The sequence below is a fragment of the Cyclopterus lumpus genome, chromosome 23 (assembly GCF_009769545.1).
Source record: "Cyclopterus lumpus isolate fCycLum1 chromosome 23, fCycLum1.pri, whole genome shotgun sequence".
Lineage (NCBI taxonomy): Eukaryota > Metazoa > Chordata > Actinopteri > Perciformes > Cyclopteridae > Cyclopterus > Cyclopterus lumpus.
This window is the reverse complement of record NC_046988.1, coordinates 8,589,839-8,602,746: the sequence shown is the minus strand read 5'-3', so window position 1 is coordinate 8,602,746 and position 12,908 is coordinate 8,589,839. Positions and strand designations below refer to the sequence as shown.

At 42.5% G+C, this 12,908-nt stretch overlaps 2 protein-coding genes across 5 annotated transcripts in view; one reads left to right on the top strand and one right to left on the bottom strand.

The window, feature by feature from the left end:
- Positions 1-1,523: 1,523 nt before the first annotated feature.
- Positions 1,524-3,873, bottom strand: LOC117726466 (transmembrane protein 60-like). 3 transcript variants are annotated; one of them, XM_034526763.1, is made up of 3 exons: positions 3,683-3,873; positions 3,281-3,372; positions 1,524-2,977 (listed from the first exon to the last, which is right to left on the bottom strand). In XM_034526763.1, exons 2-3 carry the CDS (start codon positions 3,362-3,364, stop codon positions 2,660-2,662), a joined length of 402 nt encoding a protein of 133 aa, XP_034382654.1. In that variant the 5' UTR covers positions 3,365-3,372; positions 3,683-3,873; the 3' UTR covers positions 1,524-2,659. The 3 variants fall into 3 exon arrangements, with proteins under 3 accessions (XP_034382654.1, XP_034382656.1, XP_034382655.1); XM_034526765.1 differs by lacking the exon at positions 3,281-3,372 and adding an exon at positions 3,423-3,457 and having other exon boundaries at positions 3,683-3,860; XM_034526764.1 differs by lacking the exon at positions 3,281-3,372 and having other exon boundaries at positions 3,423-3,860.
- Positions 3,874-4,159: 286 nt separating this feature from the next.
- Positions 4,160-12,908, top strand: part of LOC117726142 (putative homeodomain transcription factor 2) — a 34,129-nt gene continuing 25,380 nt past the window's right edge. For both annotated transcript variants that reach the window (XM_034526238.1, XM_034526236.1), the window contains exons 1-2: positions 4,160-4,385; positions 8,035-8,101. The gene's annotated coding sequence lies outside the window, so the exon portion shown is untranslated. The remainder of the gene's footprint in view (positions 4,386-8,034; positions 8,102-12,908) is intronic.

Below are 12,908 nucleotides of genomic sequence, written 5' to 3'. Positions count from 1 at the left end.
TTCAAGCGTCTGGTTCCTTATTTTCAACCAGCGCTTGGAGGAGTAACTCCAAACTGCAAACAAAGGGGGAAAATGGGAGCAAACAACTGTTGTTTGTACAGGTGAAATTATGAATGTTACCACTATGTACACAAAACTATCAAACAGAACTATCAAACAACCAAAGTTTAAATTAAAGATGTGTTGATTAATGAGAAACTAATACAATTCCAAGTCAAACTACAATCATATGACAATCATGTGTCACACCACACGGGAAAATGTAAAGACTATACTGAAGATACATTTTGGCTCATAATTCCTTGCCACCTGACTGACTGCACAACTTTGAAATAGAGTCACACCAAAGTGTGCGTCACACTGTAAACAACTGCGTTATGGAACAGGAAAGATGTCAAAAGGGAAAAATCAAACAAATTAACCCTTGATTGATACATATACATAAGTGAATCATCACAGTTTCTGCTTATTTTACATATACAGTGGGAGCGATGCAGAAAGTTTGGGGCCGAGAGTTTGGGAGGGAACATCTCGAGACAAACAGTACTCACTCGTCCAGTGTCATCGTACATTGAGCTAACTATCCAGAAACAGTACTCGTCAACAGTGGAGCTGTGAAATGAATGTGGGCGTAACTACATTTCCTGCCCCAAAAACACTGAATAGAGGAAGTATTAAGACCCTCCACAAATAAAAGTGCCCAAACAAAAAACTCTGTCCTGCAGTAATATTCCTACTTCAGTATAATTATGATAATTATGTAATATTAAGTGCCGAAAGAAAGAGAGTAGAGAAATGTCTCTTCCATTATGTAATAGCTTATTCGACTGTTTGTCAGCAAGGCTGAGATCCTCCTTGTGGCACTGGCACCTCGTGGCAAGTCTGTGGCTTGACTTGCCAGTGTCAGTCTCTCCTGGAGGCCACGTCAATAAACATACATATATAGATAGGTTTATATAGATACCATGTTTGGTATCACAGCATTTAAGAAATCCTCATCTTTGAAATGTAATGAATAACTAAATACATTACATGAATAAATAATAAATACATATGTATATATACATATATATATACGTATGTATATATATATATATATATATATATGTATGTATGTATATATATATACACATGTATATATATATGTGTATATATGTATATGTTTATATAGATAAAACTTTATATAAAATGTGTAATATTACATTATATTTCTTACTTTTCTCAAACATATGCTCTATAAAAAGACAATTTTTCCTGCTGCTGTCTGACAACTTTGGTAGGACCGGGGCAAACTAGGAACATGTAACGCATACAGGTAAAATATCTGAAGACTAAAATTCTGTCAGGTCATAAAAACACTTAAATATTTAAAGACTAAACATGAACAGAATATTCTTCAGTGTGCTCCGTCTGTGACGGAGGAGGAGTGGCCATCCCTAAAATGGCAGACCAGATGCACAAACACTGCAGTTGGCAATACTTGAATGTGTATTTGTATGACTATTTGAGACAAATACCCACAGTTCAATGTACAGAATCCATTTATTTCTTACGAGACGTGCATTAATTATCAAAACAACTTTTGACCTCAAATCATATTTCTTTTTGTTTCAACACAGTGCAAAATAGCGCAAATAATGTATTTTAAATACTACTAAACAATTGAATGGCACAAAACAAATGTCGTACATGCGCAAAGTCAGCCGTACCATGAAGTTGAAACATGAAACAAAAACTAGAAGACCCTAGAAACTGCTGATAAAAGTGTTCGGATGCATGTTTAAACCCTAATAATGGAACTCAATACGCAGCAGGAACATGGTCTTTATCGTGGGACATGTCATGTACTTTTCCTAGCGACCATGGACCTTGTACCAACAGTAATAACAGCTTACTGATTTTCATGGAGCACATGATTTACATGGTACAAAAGAGACCCTGTACGGAGCAGGGAGGGCAGCCTGTGGAAAAATCACAAGTTGTTCCAAGATGCTTTTTATGTCCTGAACAATTTCTTAAAATTATACAATTTCCGTCTCGATTGCGGCCAAACCAAGCTACTGCCACGAACATCTCTCAAGTTAATTTAGAACTTGTGAAATAATATTTGGCCAACTGATTTTCGCGGTTCAGGAATGAAAAGAAGTATGTGCCTAAATAAAACCACACAATATATAAAAGCACATGTCGCAGAAACGTCCACTCCATGATTTGGTACCAAGAGACAGCTGTTGGTATTCAACTTAAATAAAAGGAACTTGAGTCAAAATCATTTGAACCGGAATCTTTACAAGAGCTTATATACAGTGAAAATAAACACTAGGAAAAAAATACTAAACATCTTCAAAACAAGAGCAAACATTAGAGCATCTTATCATTTCTTCCAGTGTAGGATTCACAGTAGTCTTATACAGTTGATCCCTTTTGTGCATTTGTTTTTCTTTGTAAAGTAAATACTGCCATTTTTTTGTAGCTATTTTGAACATGAATGGACAGACCGCTAATTCCATCGAGGTCTGAACACACTACGATTTGTACTTTTACACAAAGTCTCTTATTCTTAAGATGAATACGAATGTCTGAAATTATGATTGGATTCCTTCTCTGAGCTTCGGTCCTTTCTGAAAACATCATAATCAGGCGTAACAATTCCTCCTTCTCAGGCCTCTCTCCTTTCAGGAAATATATTCATCCCCAGCTCCACCAATGCCCCCAGTAACATGGTCCAAAGTGGTATGCACACAACAGTTAGCTTCACATCCGCCAGCTTCTCCAGCTTGGCGCACAGCGTCAGGCAGAAGCCCAGCTTGAGCAGCATGGCCGTCAGGTACCAGGCACGCAGACGCAGGTCTGGGGAGCCGTTGCGCGGGTCATACCCGGGCTTGCAGCGGCCTGCCATCTTGATGGCAAGCATGAGGATGAGGATGCCATCAAATACCCACACCGGGAGGAAGATGAGGAACCAGTTCCACTGCACCTGGAGGAGGGGGGGGGGAGATGACGCAATTAAGGTGTTTATTCAGCATTTGTTTGAGTGTAGATTGGTCCATTTCTCAATTGGGTTAAAAGATATCAAACCTGGGAGAAAAATGGGACTTATCACGCACACAAATAAAACAAATAAAATAAATAAAACACAGAGAGCAAACACGCCAAGGATTTAAAAAAGGTAAATGGACAATTTGTCCATCTTGATTGAGTAAACACTACTAAACTATAGGGTGAACAAAGAGGAGGTTTCCAAGAGCATGCTGACGGCTAAAAAGAGGAAACCCTTTACCTTCCCATCCAGTTTCAGTACTAGCATGATGAGGAAGACCAGGGTGAAGACCCAGGTCAACAAAACCCTCTGAGCCAGAGACATCTCCCAGACTGGAGACACATCAGAGGCAGAAATGAAACAGAAACAATGAGACACTCACACTTAATGATGACATGTTTTGGTCGATGGAGTCTTCTAGCAAGAAAACAAGAGCCACGTTATAACAGCTGCTTAAAACGCGGTATAGTTAAACACTTCCAAGAACGTGCCACTAACACTAATAATCAATGTAGTATTACTAATAATCAATTACCTTCAATCCCCGATGATTAGCTCATGTTATAATGGCAGCTAGCTTTTACAGCTCAATAGCACGCAGCTAACCGACTGGTGCTTTATGTAAGACGCCGTGTGACTTACTTCAGCGTGTTTCTACATCGGTGTCCGGCATCTTCAGCCTCCCTGTGTGAAGTAATGTTGCACCAAATCTCAGCGGTCCGGAGGATTCACATGATTATTAACAGACAGCGACAACAGACGGAGGGATTTTTTTTGTTGTTTTGTTGGGGTCCGTTATCTGTGGCCACTCACCCTGGAAGCCCATTGGTCCTGGTTTTGTGAAGTCACGTGTGTTTAACGCCCATCCAACGCTTGGGTCTTACCGTAATACCACCGTGAACGCGCAACACTGTAGTGGGCTTTAACGTCCACTAGAGGTGGGTACAGGTCTACCTAGGTACCCCTCACGGTCGTGTGTGTGTGTGCCATTTACCATGACGCTACATAAAACTGCGAAATTAGACTGATATGTATTCGCTTTTATTTGGGGCGAGTTTGTCCATTTATAAGTGACGCGTGAGCACCGCTTTCTTTCGTTTTTACACCTTCGCCGCCGACGTTCAACGGCTCAAAGTGTCGCGGCGCATCTACACGGTGCTTTACGGCGCATGGCTCGAAGTTGTGTGTTCACAGCGAGCGGCTGAAAGGGAAAAGCTAGTTCTACAAACGTCGGCGAGCGGACGCCGAGCATCTCCTCCAGACCGCCGCCCGGATCGCTCCGTGCAGCACTAAAGCGCAGCTCAGCTCTGTGCGGGGACTCGCTGCTCCCGTCGTTATCAAGGAGGTGAGATTGAGCGGCTGCATGTTGAGTTTGGACCGGATTGATTCGAGTTTGAAGTAATGGGGCCAGCTGTGTGGGCTCTTTGTGCCCCGCCGGTAGCTTAACGCTAGCTTACGATGTTGTTAGCGTGAGGAGAAGGTGGAGGAGGAAGAGGAGGAAGAGGGGGGACTAAACCACGGAGAGGGTCTGAAAATACTGCGAGGGAGGCTAACGACACGATTAGCGGCCTTTTTTAAAACGGATTCACGGCATCGTGCCACGGCATTTCCAGGAGAGAAAAAAATAACAACTCCGGGACGTTACACGTCACAATAAAATGTCCCATAAACTGGCATAACGCCAGTTCGCCTCAACTCACCCCCACTTGACGTTATACTAACACACCATTATGTCCATTTCAGGATGTATAGAGGAGGTGTGTGTGTGGGGGGGGGGCACCTCACCTCACCTCACCTCACCTCACCTCGCATGACATCTTTTAACCATCTTTCTCTTTTTCAAGTTAATTGGTCACAAGATAAGATGCGTAAGGATCCAACTGGCTCACCAGAGGTCACGATGTTGAAGCTATGGCATGGCAGGAAGATGCCTGAACGCTAATGCATCTTGATATTTCACAGACTGGAACAACTTTAAAAAACTTGCATTACTACTAAAACGCATTGCCTTCAAAGTAAATCAGTTATTGGAATAGTTGGTTAATGTCAGTTGACTAATGGATAATGGTTGTTTCATGTATCCTCAAACCAGTGTTGGTTTCCTCCACTTATCTCGTGTCCCTGGGGAAGCTGTTGCAGGCTTCAGCAGCCGGTCAGGCTCAAAGTTTGGCAGGTCATTTGATTATCCAACATGATTTGCCATCCAGCCAGCCTGTCTGTTCTAGTGTCCGACTAACGCACCCAGCTATTCCATTGCGATCATAATTTGACCCCTAAACAAACCGTCCTCACCACTCTGTTCTGAATAGAAATCCTTAATGTTAAAATGCATTAGAGCCAGGACCAGCAAAAGTACTTTTTGAAAGCTTTACATTTTCATGTATTTTTTCCCCCATCAACCCTGTAGTTTGTACCCAAAATATAGATTTCTTGTAAACCAGAACATCTCCATACAGGCTGAAAGAGCAGACAAAAACTGATCGCACTATATTTGTTTGGTAAATCATGTTTATAAAACGGCAACGCAAGCCAAAACAACCATCTGCTGTATAGTCTACTGTCGCAGTTGTTAAACAAGATTGCAGCCAATCATTTATTATCTTTGTGTCACCTGCAGGCAGTCAGGTATGCAGATCAGACATGCATGGCAGCATTATGTAATCATAAGATGTCAAGAAGTACTTAACTATTATTAAAAAAATCGAACACTCGCGACTTTGTTACACTGAAGCAAACTTCTAATTGGATTAGCTGTTTGCTTTGTGGATCCATTCTTCTTCTTTTTTTACCTCTCCGCCAACTTTGTGCTGAGTTCATTCAGAGAAACTCGTAACACGTGTGACCAGAGACGGTTTTCAGTCGGGTGTATAACGCCCACGAGGTGCCACTTTGTTGTAGTTCAATGGGGAAACGGCAGGAAGCTGTGCAAAAGCCAACGTTTGCAAACAGGTGGTGTGTTTGTGTCTTGTCGATAGATGAGCAATGAAATCACCATTGCTGCTGCTGATAGTATGTGGACAAGACCGGCATTGTGTCGCATCCAGCGGGTTTCTTTACAGGCTGGGATTCCTAGGACGATCCAAACACGCACCTGCACCCGCGCACACACTTTGTGGATGGGACTACTTTGAGACATTGATTGACAGTCCAGCACTTGTCAGTCAACATAGCTGTGCAGCAGTGCTCGGTGTGTGTGTGTGTGTGTGTGTTATTCATAAACCCAGACTGCAGTCTATTGTCTGACCAGTGTGTTCCTTTTGTATGTCTTTGTGTCATTTGTTCTCCCAGTCTTTCTCTCTCACACTGTCTCTCTTGCACTCTTTCTCTCTCTGCCTCTTTGAGGATGCTTTGTTTGTCGTGCAGCTTCAATCTGCCTGCAGAGCTGGTTACATCATCAGCTGCAATGTAGTAATGTCAAAACACGGACTGCCATATCATCTTATGTTACAGATGCAGAATAGCCTGCAGCACAGCGGCATTCATAGAAATACAGCCATTCCAGTATCGAGCGAGAGCAGAAAGGTCACAGAGAAAAGTCAAGTGGCGTTGCAGTCGCCAGAGGAGTGCCACGCTCCGCTGCACTGCAGTGGACTGACGGGTTGAGTTAATGATAACTGGGAAAGTGCTGTGTTAGAATGAGCCATTGCTGTTTAGGATAAGTCTGTGAAAGCAAGTGTTACAGATAGGATGAGTAATCTGTAGCAGGTGGTTTGACTTGCTTGAATGTGGTTTGTTGAAGCCAATACAAGTAGTCTGTATTATCATGTGGACATATGCCTTTTTCACACAGAAGACGTTTCGACGTCCCAGGAGGGAAAAGCGTCACGTTGGTGCAGTGGTTAGTAGAGTAAAAAGGCCCAAATCAGCCATGGGTTTCCCCTCAAATCCAGTCTCAACGTGGCTAGTTTTTGTCATACATTCAGCTTTTATTAAAAAAAATCTTTTGAAAAATAAAGTAAATACTATTCCACTGCACTTTTACACTTTTCACTGCTTAATTTCCACAGTGCAATCTTCAAGTAGCCCTCTAGTCCTTCCCCCTTTTTAGAGATGCTATGAACCACCAACATTCGACTCAGAGAAACTCAGGGCTTGTAGAACTTGTGAAAAGGGAACGTTGGATTCAGTGAAACCAACAACAAAATCCTCCTCGGATCTGGAATAGCAAGCCATCAGCCTCGTGTTTTGATGAGTAGCATTTGCCCTCTTCCTTTCAGAAAGACTTTAGGAGGTCATTGCATGAATCCTTGTGGTTGTGGGAGGAGCCTTTGTCAAGTCTCTGAAATTGAGCATAACGCATTGATGTTACTGTCGAGCTGACTGAGCGTCATGCTCAGCGCCCGATGACAGCATCTCTTTCCTCGGCAAGAGGCAGAGCTTCCCCTCGCCGCTCTGGCGGTCCCCGCTGGGAGCCAACACCACGCTGTGGGAGACCCGGGCCGTATTGCTGGTTCCGCTGGAGGGAACGGCGGCACGGGGCAAAATGGAAGTTCCTCGGAGGAGCTTTAAGGAGATATACGGCGCATTGTGAATTTTGAGTTACCATCCTTGTTAGTCTGTCATCATGATGATGATGATGATGATAATTGTGGTTGTTTTTTCTGACTTTCCACAAGAGCTACATTGTTAGAAAAGGTTGACTATTGGGATTATTTGCTGCCTGATGTTATTCATTATGGTTTCTGATAATTCATACTGTGTCTAAAGGTGTGTGTGTGTGGCTCAGCAAGAGGCACAAGCTTCACTGTGCAACCTCATCACGTGGACACCAGTCAACGCCACTTAAACACACACACGCACACACACACACACACACACACTGGAAACCCCCTTTTCAAACAGGATTGAGTTATTTACAAATGAGTCTCTCTACTGAATGACATGTTTTCTGTGTGCGAAAACCTGAGACGCACGCAGTCATTGCTTTGAATCTCAAACGCGAGCTTTCACAGGCCAGAAAGTCTTGACCGTCCCTCTCTCTCTCTCTTTCCAAGCGTCCAGCTCCTGTCCTAATTTGGCTGCGAGGACAAAAAACCAGTCGGCTACACGGCCTGACAAGAGGTGAGTCCAGTCTTTGTGTGTGTGTGTGAGAGTGTGTTCACTGTTTGTTTACTAGTTTGCAGCCCCCCACCCACACCCAACACACACACACACACACACACACACACACACACACACACACACACACACACACATACGTTCACAAGTACCATTTATTAAAGAGAAAGATTGATTGAAAATGTGGAAAAAATAGGAGAATGTGGAAAAGGCCAAAGGAGAGAGTCAGAGTTGGGGCTTTTTTTTTTTAAAAATGATGTGTTTGTATTGATGTCTGTTTCCAGAAATGCATTGTATTGGATTCTATTCTCCCAAATTTGACAACCTCCGAATGATGCAGACTAAAGCCTGCAGAGCAGCTCACTAGAAACATCGTAGACATTTTGCATGGACATCCCTCAATTATGATCTTTCAAAATGGCTTACATTGTTATATATATATATATATATATATATATATATATATATATATATATATATATGCATGCATGCATGCATGCATGCATGCGCTCAGCGCAAATTGCTCCTTCTTGCTTACTGAGGTTTGATACAAACCATAATTCCAAAACTGTTGTCACCTGACTACAGTTTAGAACCTTTTGTGAAGCAGTTTCAACAAAACTCAAAGACTTCAGTGTGCATGGTTGCATTACTATTAAATATAGAAACAAGCCCATCGAACGGTCTCCCTGAAGAGAAAAGCCTGTGGTTGTGATTTAGGTGAGATTGAAAACTTTTCTGCTCCTTACATGATCATTTCAGGTCTATAGTTTATGGTTACAAAGCATTTGACTTGTGTTTTAGGAAGGTAACATTATCTGCAGCCGATCCTAACACACATTTAGCCCGATTTCAGTTTTGTATCCAGATTTGGTCGTGCCCTAACTTTTAGGTTTGTTCAGGATGTGGTTATCTTGTGCGAACAGACTTTATTGGAATTGCCAATGGACAAAATAATATGGCGGTGTCTGAGTTCATGTTCATTGGTGAGCGGTTCATGACCGGTCAATTAATCCGTACAGGTTGTGACTGCGCTGAAGAAAGCCTGATTTTAAAATGTGTAGTGCGAGTTAAAACAAGTACATATATATTATTGATCAAAAAAGAAATTGTGTGTGTGTGTTTTCGTCAAGTGTAGTGTCACTTGGTGTTTGTTGTCAGGGATTCCACCCTACAAGATGGAAAACCTGATCCCACCTCTCCGTTTCACACGAACACTCTCAGAACACCTTCGACCCGCCATCGTCGATTGAGCAGCGTCACGTTTCCTGTACACACACACACACACACACACACACACACACACGGCCCAACTCAGAGATGTAACCTGCACCCATCATGAAATATAGAGCACCCAGAGAGAGAGAGGGAGAGAGGGAGAGAGAGAGAGAGGGAGAGAGGGAGAGAGAGAGAGAGGGAGAGAGGGAGAGAGAGAGAGAGGGAGAGAGGGAGAGAGGGAGAGAGGGAGAGAGAGAGAGAGGGAGAGAGAGAGAGGGAGAGAGAGGGAGAGAGAGAGAGAGAGAGAGAGGGAGAGAGAGAGAGGGAGAGGGAGAGAGGGAGAGAGAGAGGGAGAGAGAGAGAGAGAGGGAGAGAGAGAGAGAGAGAGAGAGAGAGAGAGAGAGAGAGAGAGAGAGAGAGAGAGAGAGAGAGAGAGAGAGAGAGAGAGAGAGAGAGAGAGAGAGAGAGAGAGAGAGAGAGAGAGAGAGAGAGAGAGAGAGAGAGAGAGAGAGAGAGAGAGAGAGAGAGAGAGAGAGAGAGAGAGAGAGAGAGAGAGAGAGAGAGAGAGAGAGAGAGAGAGAGAGAGAGAGAGAGAGAGAGAGAGAGAGAGAGAAGCTTTTGTTACACATCACGAGTTACCAGACTCATGGAGGTCTCCTCTTGTCCTCTCATGTTTTCATTAGATTCTCTTAGAGAAACACAACACTGATAGAAAAGCAGCAGCAGAGGAGCAGTCTTCTCTATTCTGACATCTTTTTTATTGTCGGCTGTCCCCATGATTTTAACGTTCTGTTTAAAAAGTACTACTCTGCCACTTGTCCGTGTGAAACAGCTTTGTGGTGTCTGATAGAGATCAGGGCCCGAGGAGTTTTCTGCAGTATTGCTTCTTGCTCAGTTTCCGTGTGCTTTTTTTTTTCCAGGCTGAATTTAGCAGCTTCCATTGACAAACAGGCACAAATATTTAGTTTATCTACAAGTGAATCTGTTTAAAACCCCTTTTTTATTTAGTTGTTGCTGACTTAGAACCCGCAGTGATGCTTTTCTGTTCGTTTTATGAGGTCGCCCACCTGAATGGATGCTTTTAGCAGACGATGAGACATTTTCACAGCTCCGCTATCGCCTGCTCCCACATAGAGAGCACAAGAAGCATGAACCTTATCACCACCCTAAATTTAAAACCCACCGTGGCTCCTATCAAAGTCTATCAAGCTTGTTAAACCTCTGATAGTCACATAAGTCATTAAATAAGTTTTTTTTCCCCCCCGAGGGCTTAACAACCCTTAAATTATAACTCCTTCTTACATTAGTGGAGGCGATCATTCCTCATCGGCGCTTCCAATTGAGGTGTTTTAACAATTTGGAACCAAGTGCAAGGTGTAACCGTTTATGGGAAACCGATCAGTCATTTCCAATAATGTGAGACATTAAGAATTGAAAGGGAGCGAGTGTGTGAGGAGCTGTAAGGTGTCTGATTTAAAAAGTCTGTCAAGCGTAGCATGTTGCATAACCAATTAACTTAAATGAAATGAGGGGAAAAAAAACACGGCATTGCTTCCAAATACACACACACTTTCCATAAGACAGACACACACACACACACACACACACACGCATACTCGCCACGCACTCCCTCTCCACACACATTTAGTGTCGTGATTTTGTGCTTGTGTGAGAGCCTGGTTGCTGGAAAGTACTGTTGGACTCTGATTTTTAGATCATTTGGTAGCACTTAAATGTCTCTTACTGATAGCACTTTGTAGTTTAACTTTATTGAAGAAATTGTACTTGCTTGATTCTTGTTGTTCTGAGTTTGGACTCGTGGTTGAATGCACTTATTGTAAGTCGCTTTGGATAAAAGCGTCAGCTAAATGACATAATTTGAAAACAGAAATGTAAGATTTATAAAAAAATTGGCAGCTATTTTAAAATCAGATATTTTATTAATTCCTGAAACGATTCTCCAGTTCCATCTTGACGAGTCAGGATTTGCTTCATTTATTTTCATATCTCTATCTTTTCATTGTCATATTCATGTAATGTGTTTATGTAACTTTGTAAATGCTGTTCATTCTGTACACATGACATCTATTCATCTGTCCATCCGGGGAGAGGGATCCTCCTCTGTTGCGCTCCTGAAGGTTTCTTCCCTTTTTTCCCTGTCAAAGGTTATTTTTGGGGAGTTTTTCCTGATCCGATGTGAGGTCCTGGGACAGGGATGTCGTATGTGTACAGATTGTAAAGCCCTCTGAGGCAAATTTGTAATTTGTGATATTGGGCTGTACAAAACAAATACAAATAAAACTGAATGAATATGTGATAATAAACTGAATACCTTTTGGGTTCGTTAGTCAAATCCAACAAGGAATCTCAATAACGCGGACGCCACCATGAGCATTTGTTCACCATTGTTGGCCTTGATAGATTACTTTATAATGAAAATATTAATTTGTTGCACCGCTACATCAGATTAATTTGGCCAATCGAACACAGCGATGAAAATGGACTGCTGCGATTGGCTTTAAGAAGGATCCCAAGTTTAAACGGAGGGCAGGCAGCTCGCATATCATTCAAATGCTGAGAATAGTGACTTATCTAATCTTATGAATGCAGAACAAAAGAGTCTGCAGAACGCTGCCAGTTTGTCCCCGGTGTCTGTCTGATCTCTCAAATGACTTCCTCCTCTATTTTAAAACCAAAGAACCTGAGCACAAGGGCTATGGGACATGGTTTGATGCTCCCAAAAAACCATCATCTACAACACCAGCACGCAGGCTCAAGGAGATCAGACACACCAAAACACCACCTTCATTCATCCAGTGGCTGCAATATGAGTAATTACACTCCGCTAGTTCCTGCTCGCACAAAGGTGTGTGTGTGCGTGTGTGTGCGCGTGTGCGTGTTTCTTTCTTGTTGACACACGTTTCCTGTTATCTGAGCAACTGCTATGACAATTAAATGGAGAGGAATTCATTAAAAACAAGCACGTTATAACCATTTAAAATGATATGATTTGGGGTCAGAAATGTAGCCTCAAATCTCTGAGGTTCATCGGAAAACCCTCCTTAGACAATATATATACATACCGGTCACAGGACATTGAAGAGAAAACAGCTGTGTGTGCGTCTGTCTCGGCTCTGTTCCCTAAATACTCTTTAGCAAGCCAGAGTGTATTTTGGGAACTCTGGAAAAAGTGTTTTGGTAAAAGAGCCCAGCCTATTTTCTTTCTTACACAAATAATAACCCAGCACATTACAGCTAATCCTGTGTATGAAGTCACATTGGGCGTGTGTGTGTGTGTGTGTCTGATGATGTGTGTCTGATAATGTGTGTGAATTAGTGTCGGCATCCCACTGAGGTATGATGAGAGGACTTTGAGGATCTGCGAGTTTCTTTTCTTATTACTGTCTTTTGCATGGTGAGGATTTTAAGTCTTAAAGCTGTCAGAGTTAAAAACAGAAAACATTGCCGTCTGTAGTCCAACTCTACTAATAACGGGGTGTAGCACTTTTTGGTTGGTCTGTTTGTTGCTTCGGATTGTTGTTGTGCAATCTCACATCTCTTCAAAGACAGAGGTGTTATAAGGTCGTTGCTC